We start from the raw sequence: 23,560 nt of genomic DNA on the forward strand, positions 1-23,560 counted from the left end.
AACTTTGTATAATTTAGTGATTTTTTACAGATGAAAAGGTAAAAGTTGCTTGGATTAAAAGTTATTGTGTATGAGTTAGTGGTTTTCATGACATTTTTTAAAAAGGTTCCCAAACTAGCAATATATATCTAAGTGGATAAATATTATCAACATATGAAAAATCAACATATTTTGGCGATTTTAAATACAATTTTTAGTTGTTAAATAAGGATTTCATGATATGTTAAAAAAAGAAACACATTCGTTTCCAAATCTTTCTGTAATTTTTTTTTTCCCCAATATTCTTTCCTCCAAGTACACAACAATCTATTTTCTCAAAAAGAACAGAGAATTGCAGACTCATCATGCAGATCTCTATCTACCAAAGGCATCTCTTCATTGTTCCCTGTAGAGATTTTGTGGCAAAATTATGTATTCTTGCAGAAATTTTACTCAAGTTTCATCCATTTCTGTCAAATTATGCAAGTGCATACTTTAAAACTAAGTTTAAAGCAAAAATATATCTTGGTTTAATTATAAAAATCATTATAACTTGAATACAACAATAAGAATGCAAACGAAAATGGCGACATTGCTTGACTGAAGGATAGTTATAAGAATGGTTACCTGAAGAGTGATTATGTGCATGGTTGCCAGAGTTTGGCACATTCTGAAAATTTGGCAACTTCTACTAAGATGGTTGCAATAACATGTAAGTACCATCTTTTTTCATAAATAAAATCATGTTATGGAGATTGGAGCATTTTAATTCTAAAGGGTTAATACCACATCATTGAAAATCTATTGGATCTGCCTTGTTGTTTGAAAGATTCCCCTTGCTTTTTTTGGGGGGGGGGCCCAAAAAAAAAGCATAGTTATAACAAGAGAAATTTTGAAAGCCAGAGCAAAATAAAAAATAATAGTTTAAAAAAAGAAAAATGGGGGCCCAGAATAGTAAATTAAGATGTTTATAGGTTGCTTACAATTTTTCCCCCCTTCTCCTCATTGTGTTGACTATTTCTTTAGGAAATTTGTGTAGTTTTCGAGCACATAATGGAAAAGTCCCCAGTACTTTTTTTTTTTTTTAATATAGGTGTAACATGTATAAAAGGAATGTATGGAATATATAAAAACTAAAGAAAGGAAGTTAGGTTTTGTTATTTTTACAAAATTTCTTTAAATTTAAAAATGCCAATTTTGAATATTTGCACATTATTACTTTAATGAGCATGCAATGGAAGAAGAATGGATTTAATGGAAGAAGAATAAATTTATTCAGTATTTTTTGTTTATGTCATCATATTTCTTCAAAAGTAGGTGCTTAGCCTTTAACATTAAACTAGGCTAATCAGATGAGCTGATATTGGAGATGCTTAGGGAACAAGAATCAGCATAATTTCATAAATTTGCATGACTAATTTTGGAAGTTTAAATGAAGAACCTTCTTCAGCTGCAGAAGCGTAAAATAATTCAGGTCACGTAAGCTGAATTGAATGATCCACAGCTGAGTACTAGTCACTGGTCCCAGCAAGGCATTTTTTTATGCTTGGAGCTTTATTTTGGGGAATTTTGAAATTTAAATTCTTTTATTTATTCCTCTGTAATCATTTATTGTGTCTTTATTTTATTTTAGTTGCCACCTACAAGCACAATCTATGATGTGAAGAAAGAAATTCATAAAATTAGTAAGTTGTTATTTTAATATATTAATTCCTAATATTTGTCATTTATTACCAAAACGGACGTGTTTCTACTTTTTTTCCTTTTTTCATTTTTCTAAAAATATTAGAATTATAAAATTTATTTTTATTATTTATTTTAATTACATTGAATGTCCTAAAAGTAACATTAACTTAAGTGTTTAAGTGAATCGTGTAAGAAGGAAATATTTGCTGTGTGATAGCTAAAGTATTTTGTAAGAAATATTGCAGTTAAAAACTAATATTACAGTAATAAATATTAAGAATTTATATTAACAAGAATCATTAAGTTATGTAATTTTGCATGACTAATTTTGAAGGTTAAATAGAACCTTCTTCATCAATAAAGGATTCCCCTTTGATGTTCACTCCTTCAGCTGAAGAAGTTTAACTCTCACAACTAGTCCTGCAAATTTACGTAACTTAGACCTATTCTTGTTGCTATAGTATTTTTAGCATTTGTTCTATGGCACGTTGTTTTAGTTAATATCACTGTTAAGTATCTTTTCTATAGTTTTCTGCATTTTGTTTTAAAGATAATCCTTTTCAAACAAAATCCTTTATCCCTTTTTTACTATCCTTATATTTAAATTACAAAATTTGTTATTTTAAATATTTAGTAATTTAGGCAGTATATTAACATGTATTACAATTATATGTGTTTTGCAATTTGAATAACGGTCCTATTGAAGTCAACTAGTCACGTCAAGTCCAGAATTACTGCTGTGCTTACTCTTACTGCTGATGAACGAAAACTTCTATCTTGCATTATATTGAAACGTAAAATAATGCTTCAAGAAAAGCTTCATCTTGTAATCATTTTTCGGGTCCAAGAAAAAAGTTAGATGACAGAGGAATTGGTATTAGACTGTTTGATTGTGGTATTGAAGAAACAGCCAGGTTCTCCAAGAAACACTCATTCTCTGCTGTAAATTCTTGATGAGCTAATCTTTCATGGATTTCAAGGCCACCTCACATCAGTTGTTAAGGAAAAAATTGAAACACTTAATTTCGATCTTAATATTGGTGGTATGATATCCCAGATGCAATGTCTTGGATGTGGTTGTTAATAAAATATTTAAATATGCATTATAAAAAGAATACAGCAATTGGCTATTAGCAGGCAATCACCCATTAACATCTTCTGGGGGGGAACTTCACATCTCAATTTTAGGAGAATGGGTTGTAACTGCTTCTTGTTACTTCCTTAATATTACCTTATTTTATTTTATGTTACTTAGTTTTATTGTCATGAATGAAACCTGTGTTGTTATTATTCAGTTAAAGGCATTAATTTGGATTTCCCCCTCCCTTAAATGTCTGTATGAGGTATTTTGGTGTGGCATTACATTTGGCCTAATTTGCTATTTTATTTCTACTGATGAGGAGTGGTTTGATTGAAGCAGAAATGTAAATATCATCTGCTCACATTGCATAATCCTGGTATATGTTGTGGCACATTTTTTTACTGTGCTAAGAATGGAGAACCCATGTTATGCTCTTTTATTTTGAAAAAGGAAAAAAGTACTAGTCAGACTATTCATAAAATTTGTAGGTCAAAGTGCTGTTTCTGATGACAGAGTTGGAAGGTAGTTTGAGAAGTTGAAGTGTGGAAATTTCAGCCATGAAGATTATGACCATTTTGGATGACCGTCCTTTGGAAACATGAACTTGTTGAAGGAAGCTTCCTCTGAAAATCCACATTATATACTTCAGGAATTATTGAACATCGGTTTCGAACAGTTCGGACAGGTGATCGGTTAGCGAACAAATCGGACAACAAACACTTTCAGGAAAGATTTTTGTGTTCGGATAACGAACAAAAACTAATTCTAACGAAAATCTCTTGGCTCTCGGAACACCTGACACCAGTCCTCAATTCGTCCTGAAAATGAATGTGTGCATGCGCTGACACATCATCATTCATACTAGGTAGCAGTGAGGCAGCACGCATGACATGTACGGTAGTGTGCGACGACACTTTGTCAATTGTGTGCCATAGTTGGTTTCTGTCCTTGTGATTTTTGTATGTGCTTCTCTAAATGTCGTATAAAAAATACCTGAAAATCTGACAATATTATGGGATCTGATGAGAAACTAATAAATTATACTTGTACATGACATTTTTTTTAAATTTAATTTTTAGGATCTCCAGAACGAATTCGAATTCCCATTAACATATATGGTAAATCGGTGATCGGTTAACGAACAGTTCGGATAGCGAATATAATCTTGGAACGGATTATGTTCGTTAACCGATCACCCACTGTATTCCAAAAATTACAATACATGATTATATAAAGAAGGCTGGGTTTGTAAGCTGCTACAGTGTATGGATAGCCCATACTTCAACAAAGGTGAATGTTTACTCTAGTTTTTGCTTGTGGTTCTGTTCTGAAAAGAAAAATAATAATAACGAAGCTACTTTTTTGAAATGACGCATTACTGGAGATGAGAAGTGGAAATTTGCTAGTAAATGATCGTCGAGTAAACCAATGAATCTCCTTTTGTAACATTGAAAGGGAGGCCGCATTTCAAAACAATAATGTTTTTTGTATAGGAATTTTTTAGAAGTTCTGCTTTATTATATATTCTTGCTTTTATTGAAAATCTGTATAGTTTGTCTTAAGTCGATCTGTATGATTCATGTACAGTGTATGTGTATCATTATAGTGCTGCTTCATAATTTTACTTTCTTTTTACAGAAAAGAAACTACACCCGAGTCGACAGGCCCTTAGGTTGGAATCCCGTAAGTTGGAAATTTTTAGTTTTCTTTGATTTTTTTTTTCACAAAATTTAGTATGTTATCTGATAAGGAGAAAAACATGCAAATTTAAAATCAGGACAAATAAAAGCTAGCCTAGATTGGTGTGTATACATTACAATTAAAACTTGCTGATTTCAAGAGGAAATGGACAGATACCTCTTTTTTTAGAAGCAAAAAATTTTTCAAAGGTGAGACAAATCATTTTATATGGAATCACTGGCAGAGCAAAGTGAAAATGAATTTTGCACGATCTGTTGAGGAAGATGATAATTAAATATGAAAAGGCTATTAAAATTCTGAAAATGTCAGAAGGAGTGAACTGGAATTAAGAATCGGGAAAAAAAGAAAGAAAAATTGTAAATGTGAGAGGCTCTAAGGAAATGAAATTCACCAACTGAAAAAGCTTAGCAGAAAATCTTATGCAAAACCAAAGCCAGAATTGTGGTTAAGTGCCCAACCATGATTAACTGTGCCAAATTTATTTATTTTGAACACAGAATTTGTGTTTTTTGAAGCAAGATTTTGACACACTTCTAGTTTGGTTCATATTATATCAAACTACATAGACATGATATGCTATAAATTCTTCTAAATATTAAAATCAGAAACGGGATGTTACAAAATTAGCCGCAAAATGTCTAGCACTAGCCCTGGATAAGCTTTAAGTATACATGGCAATTTATTTATTTGGGACTCAGATAAGCCTTAAGCATGTGTGGGAAATAGACGTAAGTATCGTAAATAACTAAACTAATATAATTGAGGTTTAACTTTATCAGCATGTTATAGAAGCAAAACAGAATTTAGTAGAACAACGTGTCTTCAGTTGCCAATCTCACAATGTATTGACAGTTATTGCCAAGCATTTAACAAAACCAGTTCTGTGCCCAACAAGCTAGATTTTTAAGAATAGTTAACTGAAAAAAAAAAAAAAAAAAAAAAAGCAGTTTGAAAAATTTTTGACACATTACAAATTCTTGTTAGAAAAATGAACTTCAAGTAATAAACAGAGTTGAGAATATTAACCCACTTATTATTAACTTCAAGAGCCCTTCAAACATTATTAGCTTGAAATGAAAGCCACTGAAAATTTCATCTATATGGATGATCCTTGGAAAATTGTTGAAAAAACAGCGGCATGTAGAGCCTCGAAATTTTCAATACTTATAATCCTCCACTTGAATATGTGCACCTTAAAGCTGGAATTTTGAATTTGTTTGTTTTTAATGACTTTTGATTAAAAATTCAGCAGTTTAAAAGCTTTGTGTTGCCATTCTGCAAAGCATAAAGTTGTTTCAAATTAAGTCAGAAAACTCAGCAACAAAAAATAAGTGTGTTGCATGCTTGATACTCCACATACTTTCATGGTAACTCTGTTGCATTTGTTTATAGAATTCTTGTGAAACAGACTTGGTCAGTTATGAATGTTTTGAGAGTAATTTAAAATAGCTAATATGTTAATTTTGTAAGTAGTTATGTAGTACAGTCAAAAGTCGTTAATCCGGACTCGTCGGGACTTCGGCGATTCCGGATTATCGATTTTTCCGGATTATAGATCATCAGTTTAAATCTGGTAAGATGGCATGCAGAAATTATAAAATTAAAAATATAAAACCGTAATTTATGAAATAAAGAACAATTATGATCTAAAGGGTATCAAAATTTACAAAAAGAAAAAGCTTAATATTTATTTGTTTACTTTATTAAACATTTCCTTCAATGTAAGTTGCTTCGTTTCATGTGATAATACTTTCTCTTTAATTCTATTAAACAGACATAATTTCTTGTTTAGTTACAAAGTTCCACTGTTCAAGTCCTATAATTGCTGTGTTGAGAATACCGACTAATTTGTCAATCGAAATGTTTTCGTTTTCAATAACCTCTGGGTCACTTTCTTCACTATCGGAAAATTATAATGACGAGGAACTTGATTTAAATCATATCAAAGACGGAGTATATCAAGATGAAATACTACACTTAGTACGGAATTATAAATAAAATAAAAACATCTGCTCTGAAGATAAGGATAGTGCCGACAGATCAACTTCCAATCCGCAGCGTGAAATTGATAAACAGATTTCGGATTTCAAAACATACTTTCGCTTTGTAGATAGAAATTACATATTAGTAAATATATATCCGAAATTCTATTTGACATAATCTTTCTAATCTATCATAATCTAATAATGACGTTTCTGCCCCCCTCTGCCGCAGAGCAGCGTGAAATTGATAAACAGATTTCGGATTTCAAAACATACTTTCGCTTTGTAGTAAATATATATCGGAAATTCTATTTGACATAATCGAAAGTTCAAGCTTAGTTTTATAAAATTGCTCTGACAGTCTGCAAAAATAATAAGCCGGATCCAATTCGAAGATTAAGGAACAACACAATCTGCAACATTAACTGAATTAGATAACTTTAGCTTAGCGTATAACTCCGTTACACATTAAACGTGCATGCGCACAAACATATTCGCAGCTGTAAGGGTCTTATGCGCTCTCGAAAACGCCTGTGCGCATGCGTGAACGAGACGCATGCGCAGAAAGTTTGTAGCTTTGTGGTCCGGATTATAGATCATTCCGGATTATGGGTGTCCGAATTAACGACTTTTGACTGTATCTTAATTATTCACTGATTGAACAGATTTCTCGAACTGTGCTTATGGTAAAGCTTTTTGATCCTCAATTAACTTTAAAGTTCCATGATATTCATTACCTAGGAAAGACTCAGACTCTGTGGTGCTACCAGCAGCCTACCTACTTTGCTTGACTCAGTTCTGCCTCATATATGAAATGCAGTGCTACAACTGGAATCTCGGACTTTTATTTTCATGGTGGTTGTCATTACTTGAGCTGAATATGCAAATTTTACCAGTATTCAACAAAAGTTAACAGCTAGTTCTCTGTTTCACTCCTGCATTTTTGGAAAGAGGGAATTAAAATTCTGGGCCTGCTATCTATAAAACAGCAATGGAGTATTTTCAGAATTTTGAAACTGATTGTACTGATGCATGTTTTCGAACATTGAGAAACTCTAGGTGGTTCGACAAAAGCAATGTAGCGAAAAGCGACACACATCTACATGATATCCCTCATATTTGTATTTAATGGAATTTGGTACACCTATTTCACAAAGATAACACATTTGTGACTACTTTGAAGGCCATTAGAGACCTTCGGCACTGAAATGATTGATATAATCTTAACACATCCCCCCCAGACAATTCAGAAGCGTGAGCATTCATCTTCTTAAAGATTTTTTGTATGCTCTGTCCATAATTTGAATCTGTTGATTATCTAATTTAAGAGTGATTTGGGATGAATTTAATTTTTTTTTTTTTTTTTTTTTTTGAAGTTTTTTTGAAAGAAAAATTTTTTCAAACGTTTCTTGGAATGATTGGCAGCATAAGTTTGACAGGACCTTTTTCTGTTTTGCTACTAGGTTCTGAAAATTTTAAAAATATTTGTACATTTTTTCCCTTTTTCTATTGTACATGGTTTTTCCCTCTGTGAACTAGTTTATTGGTAAATTGTATTCCCTTTGATATTTTTATTCAGTGGATTCAATTTGTATTAGCATTTCACCCATTTTATTTTCCATTGTATTTATTATTTGAAACACATTTTGTGCAGATTCTTTGTTAAGTTATCCAAATGTGGCAGGTGTTCTCGCACGTAAAAAACTTTCTGAACGTGTAACCTCCTCTTCCTTATGTTCCAGCTCATTATAGCCTTACTTGTGTTCAATCTTTCGAAATTCGCTTTTTTTTTTTTTTTTTTTTGTTCATCCTTTTTCTTCAGTGTTCCGATGTCTCTCATGAGAACTGCTATAAATTATCATTCATGTGGGGTGCCCTTAAGTCTTTACAAGTTTATTGAGCCGGACATTGCACATGTCTGCCTCAGTTACCATCAGATATTAGCTAATATACATCAAGTATTTTAATGTTAATATTACTAACAATTTAATAATTGGGAACTTCTTTTATATGCACCCTCAGGTTGCCAAATTTCTCGCCAAACATTTTTGGTGAGAAACTTTACGGTGCCATATTACTTTCTAAATTTTTTGTCCACATTTCGAACTTTAAGCCTAAAATGTCTCCAAAAACGCGGTTTTCGCCCATGCAAAAACCACGTTTTGAACATACAATTTAAGCTAAAAATCCAAAGAAAAAAAATTAGATAGCAAAAACATAAAGTTTCTAACCAAAAATATTTGACAAGAACCCATGTACACAGCGATATGTTTTAACTTGAAAAAAAATCTACGAATTGTGCAATCTAGGAAACGAAAGAATCTATGAAATACGCACACTTTGCTTTAATAAATTAACATAACAACAATAAATTTCAAAGAATACCATGTAGACAACATCCTGTTTAAACTTAAAAAAAATATCTATGTATTGCACAATCTAGGCATTGAGCACAAATCAACAAAATAAACTAAAATATCAAATAATTCCAAAAACAAAAATAACAACAGAAATTCATGATAAAAAAAATGAACATAACATTCTACAAAATAAAAACAGTAAAATAAAATGCACTTACCATAATGCATTCATTAATAAAATTTCGCTAGTCACACAACGTCTGTGAACAAAAGTCCCACAATTTTGCTATATCACATGTCTTTCTGCGATTCAAAATTTCGAAAGTAACGATAAAAACTTCCTCCAAAGTTAACTTTGGAGGAACCGAAAACCACAATCCAAATCTTAAACTTCACTGGCAGCCACATATTTTACCAGCAAGCATTTAACTGCAAATCCACACAAGAACTATCAGAAACACCCTTCTTTGTTCGAGTTCTCATAGCAGCTTTTCATTTGCTATGTTCTTACTGAACCACATTCTTCGGAAATTAAATTATTTGCAAAATGTTCCCCTTTCAATTTTCAGAAGATAAATTTAGTTAAAAAGGGCGAAATATGTAAATATAAATACCTAAAATTACATGTAATTTATATAATTATAAGTCAGCATGCTGATGAGAGAATATGTAAATACCCATGTTACTTGTAATTAATATAACTATATGTAAATATGATTGTGGGAAAATACATAAGTACTTAGTTAATTATAATTAACTATTTACGTTACTTATGTAAGTATGTTGACAGAAAATTATGCAGGTTACTTGTAATTAATTTAATACATGCAAATATGAAGTTTTTTTTTAGTTTAAAATTCATTAAGTAAACATAAATTTTATTTTAAACTTGTTGAGATGATTATAATTACAGGTGGTAAGTTTCTAAGCGACAGCTTAGGCTTGGAGTCCATAGATTTCCGAGGCCAAAAGCAGCTGTACTTGAAAGATCTGGGACCACAAGTGGGATGGAAAACAGTAAGTTATGATAGAGTTTTTGTTTGTTGCTATTAGTGATTACAATTCAGGACCAAAAATACATTACAGGTTATTCAGTATTGGAATACCAATATTAGGAATTTTTCACAAAAGATACAAAAGCAGTTGTTTCTTTTCCATATTTATTAGGTTTTATACAGACTGCCTAATTATAAAAATATGAGCAATAATATTAGGTACAGATACAAAATAAAGGGGAAAATGTATTATTCAAATATTAATAAGAGCATTAAAATGATAATTTATAACATTAGAAACAAATGTAATGTAAAAAATAAATCATTACAGCATTATGATACAGTAAATGAATGAAGCATATAGCTGTATTATTAAGAAGAGTAAATATCACATAAAAAATCTTATTGTGAATCTGTTACATAATATCTGTATAATTGAAAGCATAATGCATATATTGAATTGCAAATCATTAAGTTGGTAATTTATTTTTGTGCTCAAATTAGCTGCAGTTGAATATGTTCTTTTTGCATCAATGCTGCTCGATGGTACTGTTAATAATGAACAATATACATCCTCTAAATATTTGCCTCGAAGTCCTTCATCTTCTGACAACTCGGTCTTTCATCCGATGGTTTTGGATAAATTTATTTTTTGTATTATTCTTCATGGCAGTTTTCTTATTTATAGCTAATTATAATTTTTTCTGGAGAAGCAATTCTTTTCCGATACCAACATCATCTTCAATGAATTTCCCTGAATATGTGTGTATGCTTTTCATAAATGTTGTTGTTGAAATTCATAACAAATTTAATTGAATTTGAGCTTGTCATTTGAGATATTTCATTATTTTTCATTTACATTTATAAAGTCATTATGCAAATATCTTAAAATATTTTCTTATTCGTTATGTAGTATTTCCTCTGTGAAAATTTTCCTCTGTGCACTTCATAATTCTTCAGATAGTGATGTCCTGAACTTTAAGTGATTGCAACATAAAATTTATTGTTACATTTGCTATTAAGTTAGAATCCTTCCAACTTAATTAATAGTGCCTATACTGCCAGCTTTATTGGAAGAGTTGATACGGTTTTAGGCATTAAATCAAATTCACTGTCAGAAAAATTAAATTGTAAATTTAAGTTGATTAATGTTCGCTGAATTGTAATTTTTTAATTAAAAAGTTATTTTATCATTAAAAGTAAACTGTTCCAGTGTGTTTTATAATTTAGCAATAAGTTCTTTTTTTTTCACTTCAGTAAGTATATATTTTTGAAAAACAGCAGTTTTGTCAGAACATTTAAACATCTTAACACTTTTTTGAATTATTTCAATTATAGGAAGCAATGCTTGTTAACCCTCTTCACAACAGGCATATTGTATATGAATCAGCAGTTAATCTCTTATGCGACTGCATGCCGCTTAGCACAACTCACCTTGGAGACGGTGTGTTGATGCAGTTGTACGATCTCGCAAGATGGGATGTTTCACATCGCTAAGCCTAACTTAAAAAAGAAAAGAAAAGAAAAAAAAAACGTTTAAACTTTTTTTTAATCAACTGTTTTCATTTTTTTTTCCTGTAATGGTATCTAAAGATAACAGAATCATAAATACAGAATATCAAGAGATTCTGAAATTTTTTTAATTAAAATCTAAATGCAAAATAAAATATTTGACTCATCTTGATGAAATGTTGTAAAAATCTGTATTTAAACACATTTAAAATATAATAAAATATATGATCAAAATAAATGATTCAGAAAGGAGACAATATGTGAAAATCTAGTCGCTGTCATTTCATTAATTAAGAAACACATTTTCAGGTTGAACTTTTTAACTATACATCAGCAGAATAATTAATTCTACAAATCCCCTCATTTTAGCCACATCTAGAGGAGTTTTGTTAATTTTGGATGAAGATGGGTTTTCACTCATTTTTTGTTCATAATTATTAGCTTCTTCAGCTATTATGTTCATTAGATTATCGAAAAAATATTCATAAAAATATCCATAAATTCATAAGGCTATAATTACGTAAAAAAAATGAGTTCATGATGGAAGAGCCACTGTTTTGCTTAATTGTGAGGTGAAAGCAAAACAAACTTCCAGTTCAGTCTCTTGGAAAATTTCTGTGTCAAAATCGCTATTATCACTTAAATCTATAGTTTTCAGTGTCAGAATAGTTAGTTACTCATGGCTTCATAATTCAAATATGCACTTCTTTTGTTTAAAAGTTTTTCTCTTAGACATATACATTATTAGTTTAACTCTCTTACCAGGTGCAAAAAACTTAACGTCTGCTATCTAAAGAAGATGCAAACTGAATACAAACCCGAGTTCCTAAAACCACAGCTCCAGGACGGGGGGGGGGGGATGAAGCATCGAAAACTGTTCAATGTTTGTATCATGTGAAGACAACTGCAATCAGCTGGGTTTTGTTTACTTTATATCATGGTACTTCTAAACAAATCACCAGAATCAGAAGTACTTCACGGACACAAGGTCAATGAGGTATATGTTCAAATAAGCTTACTGTAGTGGACACCGAATGCCATCTAGTGATTTAAAAAAAAAATTTTAAAAGAACATTATATTTGAAAGTGCATATATGCCATACCCATCTGGAAGGTGAATGCAAGGGACGATGCATCAGTGCATCACCTGGCTGCTAGTGACATTTGGAACTGATGCACATATAATAACAAGTTCAGCAACATGCCTTCACGAAGGAGTTTAGTTAATATTTTATTCTTGTTACTGTTATCTTCTTCATATCCAAATAAGGCACTTTCAACAACTGTATTTTGTTTATTGTCACTCTCTTTGAAGTTAGAATCAGAAGTTTTTAAATTCAAGGTATTTTATTTCTGCTCTTGATTTTATTGATATAGTGCAGTAATTACTCTAAGTTGAATTCCATAAGCATAGGATAATTGGTACTGCCAGATTGATGAAGTAAAATATGTATTTCAAATAACAGATGTTTAATAAATTATACCCTTTAATAAAAAAAATATTATTTATAGCAAATACTGCTTTCCGTAAATACTGATATTGCAGTCACTAAACTGGTATTAAGAACACCTCTAGAAGCATTATAATATCTCATGTGAGCTAGAGAAGAAAACCAACAAATATTATCTCATAAAATTTGCACATTATTGTAATAATTTCAAATTTCTCTTATACAGGTGTTTTTACTGGAGTATGCAGGCCCTCTCGCATTGTATATTGTAGCTTATTTGCGCCCAGCAATTTTATATGGAACTGCTGCTACCACGAAAATACATCCTGTTGTTCAGTGAGTATTTTGGAAACTTGGAAAAAAATTTCACTAAATTTCAAATTAAAGCTCCTACTCTCCACACATTTTTGTGTTAATGCTTGAATTTTTCTTTATTAAATGAAAGATAAAAGGGAGGACTTTCCTTTCTGAAGTACAAGCTACTTGCTAGCTATACAAGAGCTAGCTGTCTAAGGGAAAGGATGCCTTTGTGGGAACTATTGATTAATAATAATAGAGGTGAAGAACTGCATTTATTGCTTTTAAATAGTTTAGCTTCTTAATCAGCAAAAGACAGATTAAATATGAGAGAAGATTTAAATATCTTACACACTGTAGAATGGCGAGTGCAAGATAAAAATATTTTTTTGGATAGTGGCGATCCATTTCTTTTAAATTGCTCAGATTTCCAATTAAATTACACTTCTACATTTTGAAATTTTGTGTAGCTCCAGCTCCCTGATATTGTGTCTACTGTAATGTGCAAAATTCAAATACGAGCTTGGTTTTTACCTATCACCCATAAGTTTTCAGAGAAGGAAAAACTCCAAAACCCTAAGCAATCTAGTGAATTTTCAAAGGTTAAAAAGAATTGCTTTTTTTTACAAAATATACTTCATTTTGTATTTATAAAGATATAATGCAATTTAAAAAATTATTTTGTTGTCTTTTTGTGCTTGTATTCGCCGGGAACGGTTTCACGTTTGAGGCTCCAACTGTAATCCCACTAACATGTTTGGAGGTCCATACTGGGAAAGTTCATCTCTGATTCTACTGGCCAGAATGTTGCATTGATTGTGCTGAGTTTAACTTTCATTTATAGTTACCTCAACTGACCCACAGGCAAAGAATTGGTGTTTAGTCTTCAATGTAATATTTGCTTTTTGAATAATTAAATTACTGTTGTAGTTGGCATTATCAGGAGGCATACTTTAAATACTGTTAACCTTAGACTCTTGTATATTAAAACTGAAATGTAATAAAATATTTTTAATTACTTTGAAGTTACAGGATTGAGTTAAAGATTACATGAGAATTTGTCAAGTTATGCAATATTTAGGTTAAGTGATATTAGTATGTGACCTTATAATATAATGCAAGCTACCAGTAATTTGTAATTTAGTTACAAATGTTTAGTGTCAGTACTTTTTCTACAGTTTAGCTTTGGCCTGCTGGACTGTCCATTATTCAAAGAGATTGCTGGAAACACTCTTTGTTCACCGTTTCTCGCATTCTACCATGCCACTTCGTAATTTGTTTAAGGTAATGTGCCTTTTGTTTCTCTATTGATTTGTGTGATTTAATTCTGTCAAGTAAATCTGATTTGTATTTTGTTATATGAAAAATAAATGTGTGTATGTGTGTAAGATAAAAAATGCAAATCAAACTTAAATTTGCAGTAGCCCTTTAACTCTTCATTTTAATTTGGTATTTCTCCCATTCCATTCTAAAAACAGTAATTGCTTAGCTAATTTCTCTGGACTACCATCTTCACATTAATCCATATCATATCACTTTTACATAACTCTTTGATGAAAATAAGTTACATAAGCCTTCAGTCAATAATGATTTTAGAGCTTTATTAATTATCCGATCAAAATGATTTCAAAATCAAAACTAATCTACTCTGAATTAAGATTTTGTCTTGAACACAACATACTTCACTTCTGCTTCTAGACCTTATAGTGTCCTCTAGTGTATTTTGGGATCATAAACTGGTAGACCGTACTGAAAGATGATTTAATTAAGCAAATTCTCATTAGGTCTTGAAAGAACACATGACTGCAGAAGAAGGTTTTAACACATTTACTGCCAGTCACTAGAGTTAGATTGATAGTTACTAGAGTTAGATAGGAAGTAAATTGTATCCAGATGCCAACATACTTATTATAAGAAATATGATTTAAAAATATTAATAAAAGATAATTGTATGATACTTAAGTATTATTTAAGACTTTTATTAAAGAATTTTTTTTATTACACGCCAGCGTGTGATTGGCACTACATGTCAAAATTTTCCCCAAATGCCACATTACGCGCTGGCACGTGGAATGTAAAAAATAAGTTAAAATAAGAAAAATAAGTGATAGTACGCATTATTTTTATATTAATATGTATTACAGACAATTGTACATATTACAAAGGAATTTATAACAAGAAAATTACAAAGGCATTATTTAAAAAGATACCTCTAGAATGTTATTTGTGTATTATCTTTGAACAATCTAAGCAGTACATGGGAGATCCTTCACAAAATTTGCAAGCATATATTGTATCTTTACATTTTCATTGGGAATAGCAGCTTTTGCATTGCTTTCTTGGAACTTTTCCGTCATTTTTCCCTTTCCGTGTACTTAGCACATGTTCAGATTCAAACTGATCACACACAGGAGCATGAAGAACCAATGGCTGTTTCAGTAAACTTTCTTATCATGGATGAACGGTAGTTCTAGAGTGATGTATTTTCATTGGAATACTTATTATAGATAAAGTGGAAATTGTTCATCATTATTTGCAAAATAAAATATGCACAAATATTTTCGTGTGCCACCTAATTGTTTTTCTCTCACAAGGATAATAAGCAATCATCCGATCTTGCTTATCAATATTGGCCATAAATTTATTATATTAAGTTACAGGTAGAGATTTCGATTTAATTACACCTCTTTTGTTTGTTATTTCCACCATATCATTTTTATATTTATTGGAAATGTAAGTGATGTCTCTCTTATCTTGCCACTTTGCAGTCATCACACCATTAGCATACTTTGCTACAGTTTGTCGTTTCTTCAGTTTTTTTTTTTTTTTTTTTTTTTTGTTTACCTCTTTTGGAAATGTCTTTCTGTTCTTTCTGATTGTCCCAGTGCAATGAGTTTTCCTATCAGCAAGACATTTTGCTAGTTCATAGCTGTTATAATAATTATCAATAAATATGCTGTGTCCTAAATCCAGCATTCCCTTGAGTAAATTCATAACGACTTTTTCGCATGTTCTTTTCCACCAGAATCATCCAACATGCTTGTATATACCATAAATTTCAGAACCATACCATCAGGGCTTGTGGTCATGTAGAACTTGATATCATATTTGTGATGTTTATTTGATATATACTGTCTGAATATAAGCCGTCCATGCCACAATACCATCAATTCATCTAAACTAATCTCACGCCGTGAGTAATATATTTCAGATACTAGCACGTTGAACAAATTCACCATATCTCTTACTTTATACAGTCGATCCTTTGGAAGCTCTGTGTTATGATCTAGTATTTTTGCAAAGTGCAATGCCCTTAGTAACAACAAAAACCGATTCCTACTCATATTTTCTGAAGCCAAGCAGTAACTCTGTTTTCCAGTAATCTTGTATACAGTTGATTCGTATAGTTCTCATATGTATGATCAATCCCACAAATACCAAGAGTTCCTCTATTGTGATGACCTTCCAGGCATTGATGCGAGAATGTTTCTTTTTTTCATTGCGAAAAAGTACTTTATGAGTATAATCATTAGTTTCAGCAACTATTTTTCCAACATACTATCGGTGAAAAAATGACGAAAGAAATCTATAGGATTGTTACCTGAAACAGGTTGGAGTAAACACTCGGGTTTTATGAAAGGAAATTTTTTCATTGATGTTAAATCGTTTTTCCAAATAAAATTTTTCACCATAGTTGAGTCATCCTGCTGACATGCAGCCTCTTGCATGATTCGCTCTTCATCATGATCAGAATCCGAAATATCATGGGTACCAGTCGGAGGGACGAATTCTTTGTCACTATCATAACTAAAATCGCTCGGTTACTCATTCAATAGCTCAGCTAACAAATTTTCTCTTTCATCATCCGTAAGAGCCTTTTTATTTTGAACCTTTCTTTTTTACGGGCGCGAAGGCCCTGCAGTATCATGTCTATAACTCGTACAAAAAAGATTTTTTTTTCAATAAAAAATAAAACAATAATTTTGAAACCACGATTATTTATTTATACATAGTTTCTAATTATCACTCCATGCCAATACCGGAAGAAATGCCCTGCATGCAGTGCCAAATGAACTGGAGAATGAATAACAAGTATAGAATTTTCCCGCGCTAGCACGTGACTGGCTACCGAGACAACACCTCACATCATGAGCTGGCGCGTGTTTGTCTCCTTGCTGATAACACAATGTCATGCACTGGCACGTGATTGGCAGTCAATGTGTTAATAACCTTTTTATTTTAACTAAACTGAACAAAAACACACTCACTTGGTGCTCACAACTAACCACCACTCGTGGCTAAGTAACTTGAACAGAAAATAGAATGTATAAGCACAGTGAAGTCAAGATTAGCTACCTAACAGGCTCCTACTTTATCTAAACTGTAAATTGGCTGCACACAGCAAAACTGAGCCTAGAATATCAATATAATCTGAAAGTGTCTAGCATCAACTATTCAACTACAAAGTTGCTAAATCAACTGTGTGGCATAAATTCGGAACTAACTCTTCTTCTATGAACTCTTAGAATTACTGTTTAAATACTGTTTCCGACTCACTTATATTTACATACAAATTTACATTCTGGCAAGATAATGAAATCGGAAGAGAAAGGAAAGTTTCTTAATCTAAACGTAATTGGTTAGAACAAAATAAGGTCTTTACAACCTAACTAAATTGCTGCTGTGCTGCTGTCTCTTTATCACAACGATATAAAAAATTAAATGTTTTGTATCAGGCACGTTTAGTGTGCTATGTTATTTGTGGCTGCAAGTACTTAACTAAAACATCACAGCAAAAACATCGTGGATTATCATATTCTATCATGACTACCATATATTACATCTGCCTTGGCTGCCAAGTTTGATCTTCGTTATGGATCAAAATCTATGCAATTAGTTTTTTCTATATTATTACATGCACTCACATATATATTTGAGATGTCAGCATTCTATAGAATACCTTGCCATTTTATAGAAAGCCTGATGTTTCTGACCAATGTCTGAAATGTGAGAATTATTATATAAATTCCCGAGGCATGGTATATAATACCTAGGCATTCCATAAAATAATAAATGTCATGACAAGATTATTATTTAAGAGAGTGTGCTTTCCTTAAAAACAGAGATTTTATTTTGAAAAAATAATGGAGGAGTGCTTTAAAAAAAAACTTTTATTCAAAATATGTTAAGAAAAGTGAAAATTGTACAAAGCAAAATTCATGCCTTTCATATTAAAGAAAATGTATGGAGTATGTATGAATGTATTAAATGTATTGATACTTGAAATGAATGAGATGCGTTTCCTGCTTTACCGGTTTGTCATTTGACATTCTATAGAATATGTAGGAAATGTTAATGGTTTCATACATTATCTGCCAGTTATCAGCATTCCCTAAAATGCCTAGATGTTCTACAGAGTTGTTGATGACATATATGTCATGGTGTCTGCCAAAAACATTGCGGACGAAAATGTCGTAGTACAAAACATCATGAGAGAATAGAAAGCAAAGAGGAAACATCCCATTTCCAAAATTATTACAGTTAAAAATAAAGGAGTTAAAAAACTTCGCAGTTTAAAAACATCGTCGAAAATATCGTGGTGAAAAATAAAATACCTACAAATTATCGCATGATGATAACATCACACATATGCATTTTACAGGTTTTAAAAGTTGTAAGTGCATTTTCAAATAATAATCTAGGAGTGCAAGAAGGAAGGAATTTTTACTTCTGTATTTCATACTTTTGAATGAGCTGATAAATTTTTGCTGAAAAACAAAGAAGGAAACTTAAGCATATAAAAATTGAAAATGAGTAGAAAATAAATGTAACTCTATAACGCTTTAAATTATAACATATTAAATTTTAAATTTACATAGTTATTTGACAAGGGTTATTAATGGATTAATCTTTTTTTTATAAAGTTTTACTGATAATTTTTCATGAAAAATACAGTCTAAAAATGTTTAGAAAAAGGAAGACAAATATTTGCAGGATGTTACTTCTATAAAAATTGCTTAGTTAATTATCGAATTATTTTCTTTCACATTTGTTAATCTATTGTTGTTTAAGTGAAAATTACAAAATATTTTCTTTCCGTTTAAAGTGTTATTAACATTTTCACCTTCTTTCCCTCTCATGTTCTAAAATCATTATATGAAAATGCATTTACAATTTTTAAAACCTGAAAAATGCATATGTGCGATGTTATCGTCATGCGATGATTTGTAGGTACTTTTTTTTTTACCCCGATATTTTTAACGACAACGTTTTTGAACTGTGAAGTTTTTTAATCTCTTTATTTTTTACCATGATGTTTTAGAACTGCGATGTTTTCTCTTTGCTTTCTTTTCTCCAACGATGTTTTTGCCTTGTGTTATTTTCTTTACGATGTTTTTGGCTGTAACCATATCTCAGAATTTTGTGTAGGTGACTTAAGGATTTGAAAAAATAGCTGTGTGGATACTTATGATGAAAGCATGGAGAAGAAAAAGTTTCCAGACATTGCCGTTGATTTAAACACATAATTTTATTTTCGTAAAAGAGCAAACGTCTATACACATAAACAGACTCACGCAGCATCATTTATGGGTCCGAGATGCACACCACAGTTTTGTACACATGACATCTTCTTAGATAAAGGAGAAAGGAAACACAAACTTTACATAGCTAGTAGCAAGCTGAAGCAGGAAAAAATAACTGTGAATTACTTGCAGTGAATTTAAATTTGATTTTTTTATTAAAATTCTGGGTCTGCGATTGGGTATGAGCTATCGCAATATAGGAGGATTACTTCGGCTAACATGAAATACATAGATGCAGTCCTGAAAGTTCTTAAAGGAGTTGCTATTTTTAGAATAGAAAAGGGAGATCAAATTAAAATGGGGAGTAATGGGGCTGTTGCTAATTTAAGTTATAATTCTGATTTACTGATTTCTTTTATATATATTCGATCTACCGGAAAGTTCTGCCTATTTCTCTGACAACAATTTTCGACACATAAGCATATGTCTATTTGTCACACATTTGGCTCTCTATTTTTATTCCTTAATGTATACATACTGACGTAACAAATTAACTAAAACAAAATTGATTCATGTGAGTCTTAAGTTTGAAGTGATAGTGTATCCATGGGTACTGATAAAGTTCATTTAAGCCCCTGTATTTTATACGAATTTTAACAAGGAAGAAATGTTACAAAAGCATGTAGAAATTTATTGAGACTGTTAAGTGAAGGTACAGTTTCTGATAGGGTATGCAGGAGATGGTTTGAAAAATTTGAAACAGTTGATTTCAACCTTTCTGATAAGCCATGTTCTGCGCAACCATCTTTGATCGACGACAGTGTTGTAGCAAGATTATTTTCTGCCAACATCGGAGATTGCAGAAATGCTTATTTCAGCTCAGCAAACCATTTCGGACCATATTCGAAAGATAGGATTGGTGTGGAAATATTCAAGATGGGTGCCACATGAATTAAGTCAGAAGAATTTGGATGACTGAGTCATAATATGCATATCTCTGCTTGCTCAAAACAAAATAGAGCCTTTCTTGAACTGGATGATAACTGAGGATGAAAAGAAGAAAGCATCATAAGGAAAAGGACATATTGTGAAACCGAAAAATCTAGCCCTTCCATCTCTAAACTAAATTTGACTTTGAATAAGAGAATGCTGTGTATATGGTGGGGCATTCGAAGACCAATACATTATCAGCTTTTTAAAACCGAGCAAAAATCTCAATTCGGAGAAGTATTGTCAGCTATTGCATAATTTAAAGCCAGCAATCTAAGATAAGAGGCTGCCGGTAGTCAAAAAATGTACAATTTACAAACATATAAGAGTAAAGAAACTGAGATCACTGAGCCGGGTAACAGAGTGGATATACATATAAATATATTTATATACGTTTGGTGTGGCCGATTGCAACCAAAATACGAGGTGCATATCTACATGTTATAGCAGTCCTATATACAAAATTTCAACGTTCTGAGGCTACTCGTTTTTTAGTTATGCGAGATACGTACATACATACGTTCGTACAGACGCCACGAAAAATTCTCTTCAGAAAGCAGTTTTATAATTTTTTTGGAGGAAACGAGTCTTTTATTCTGTCCTTACGTACAGATATCACGCAAAAACATCGTTAAATTGCATTCGATAGCGGTCAAAATGGATATTTTCATTGAAATATGCTGCCTGAAACTTTTCGCGATTACAATACTTCCTTTTTACTTCGTACAAGGAAGTAAAAAAAGATACACCAAGAAAGAGTAATGCAAATTGGACACAAATTTATATGCATACAGGTTTCGACAGAAAATGCAAAATTTTAAAGTTTGGCAGTCAATGAATGAGCATGTGGTTCTGCAGGGCATATTAAATGCACAACTGACAGGTTATTAAAGAGGATAAATTTCAATTCCAGGTCATATATTTATTGTGAATTTCATTCGGTGTACTTAGGTACAGAGTAACTATGCCTTGTACATGGGCGTGCAAACAGTATGCATGGATGTCAGCATTTGAGAGAGGACATGTTTTTGGGCTCAAACAAACCAGTTGGTCTAATCGGTGAGTTGTTCGACATTTAAATAGGAGTGCCTGTTAATGGTCCTTGTGCTGTCTGAAGCACCAGTTGCAGGTAGTATCAAAGATTGATTGGTCCTCATGTTCTGTCGTCTCTCTGTGCCGACCGCTTTCCTCTTAACACTGTATTTGGTTATGCTTCACCCATTCTTGCCAACATAGTCTAATAGTGGTATCACTCAGAGAAAGAGGGCTGAGGTTACAGCTCCCCTTGCGCCGACTATCATTGACCTCCTCTGTACATTGACAGGCCCATTTGCATTGATGTCAGGCACACTCAACCTGGAATGTCACTGACTGGAGTAGAACTGTCTTCAGTTATGAATCCTGCTTCGAATTAAGCTCCAGTGAGCAGGGAAGTCTGGAGACACCTGGAAGAGTGGTGGGGTACCAACTTGTTGCCTGCCATATGGCTCAAAAACCAGTAGTGTTGGTCTGGAGTGCCATTTAATGTAATAGCAGGATCCCTTTGGTTGACGTCCACAGCCCTCCTTACAGCGCAACGGTATGTCAACGATATTCTTCACCCCATTGTGTTGCCCTTCATATTATGCCATCATGGGCTTACATTTCAGTAAGCATACAGCGATAATTTCTACTGCTTCTCTTTGTGCTTTCCCAACACTACCTTGACTAGATCAGCAAGGTCATTGGATCTCTCCTCCTCCCCATTGAGAATGTTTGGAGTATTATAGGGGGCCCTCCAACCACCTTAGGATTTTGTCAATCTAACATGGCAGTTGGGCAGAATTTGGCACAGTCTTCCGCAGGACGACATCCGCCAACTCCATCGATCAGTGCCAAGTAACTGCTTGCATAAGAGACAGAGGTGGACCAACACGTTATTGATTTGCTCAATTTGTGAAGATCTCAAATAAATCATCCAATTTTTATGAAATTGTAATCATTTGTTTTTCTGTACATGTACACTGCTCAAAAAAAAAAAATGGGACAGTCCTATATCTCCCGATCTACTGGACTGATTGACAAAATTCAAACTGCGTTCTTCATGTCTCAAAAGCGCGACTTAGGATATATATTAGATTTATATATAGCACTATTCTAACATAGGTATTTTGACACAAAATTGGACTTTTTCTGAAATAACATACCAATTTTTTTACATATTTCGATTCTACGACTCAAATTACGCCTAAATATGACATTTTGTAAAATTTGGAGCAAAATTTATGGAGAAATTCACAAATTTATGTTGGCACTATTTTGTCAGTTTGCGCCAAGAATAGTTCTTTTGGCGAACTTCTTAATATATGGCAACCTAGTTTCCTTTCTCGTGAGAGGAAAAAAAGTCACCATCGTTCCTTTTTTCCAAATAATATTCTTTATATTGTATTTTTAATTATAACTTATTATTTTAAGTAATTTTTTCTTTTTCGAATTTCATTTTAATTGTTTAAGTTGCATGGTTTTTTTCGAATAACTCTTTTAAAAATTTCTATTTACCTATTCGAACTGCGTAAATAAAGGTGCCGCGTTTATTTTTTTTTCAAATAGTTTTCTTTATATATATTTTTTGTCATAGTTATTATTTTAGGTAATTTTTAAATTCTTATACATTTATTTTAATTGTTTGTGTTGCATTGTCTCTTCAGATAATCATTTTAAAATTTTCTATTTATTCCTTCAAACTGAGCATTTTAAATAAATTTTCCAGAATTTGATTTTATTTATTTGAATTGCATTTCTTTCGGAGGAATACGATGATTACGATGCGTTTGAAAACTGCATATATTAAAAAAGCAAATACAGTAAAGCATAGTTAACACGCCTTTCAATGTTCCGTTCAGAAAAGATATATATAAATAAGAGAGATGTATAACCGATATTTTAACTTAGGATGACTTGCATACACTGCTTTAAACAGTTTTATCATTGTGCGCATTGCTTTACACAATTTTATCCTACAT

At 31.9% G+C, this 23,560-nt stretch overlaps 1 protein-coding gene across 1 annotated transcript in view; it reads left to right on the plus strand.

Annotated features, from left to right (window-relative positions):
* Window positions 1-23,560, plus strand: part of Sc2 (trans-2,3-enoyl-CoA reductase Sc2) — a 56,646-nt gene that overhangs the window by 14,582 nt on the left and 18,504 nt on the right. The window contains exons 3-7 of the mRNA XM_035351350.2: window positions 1,613-1,664; window positions 4,385-4,429; window positions 9,703-9,806; window positions 12,974-13,083; window positions 14,223-14,328. Coding sequence (XP_035207241.1) covers window positions 1,613-1,664; window positions 4,385-4,429; window positions 9,703-9,806; window positions 12,974-13,083; window positions 14,223-14,328 — 417 coding nt within the window. The remainder of the gene's footprint in view (window positions 1-1,612; window positions 1,665-4,384; window positions 4,430-9,702; window positions 9,807-12,973; window positions 13,084-14,222; window positions 14,329-23,560) is intronic.

The sequence above is a fragment of the Stegodyphus dumicola genome, chromosome 2 (assembly GCF_044657685.1).
Source record: "Stegodyphus dumicola isolate Sdum_Otavi_A_Nest chromosome 2, ASM4465768v1".
Taxonomy (NCBI): domain Eukaryota; kingdom Metazoa; phylum Arthropoda; class Arachnida; order Araneae; family Eresidae; genus Stegodyphus; species Stegodyphus dumicola.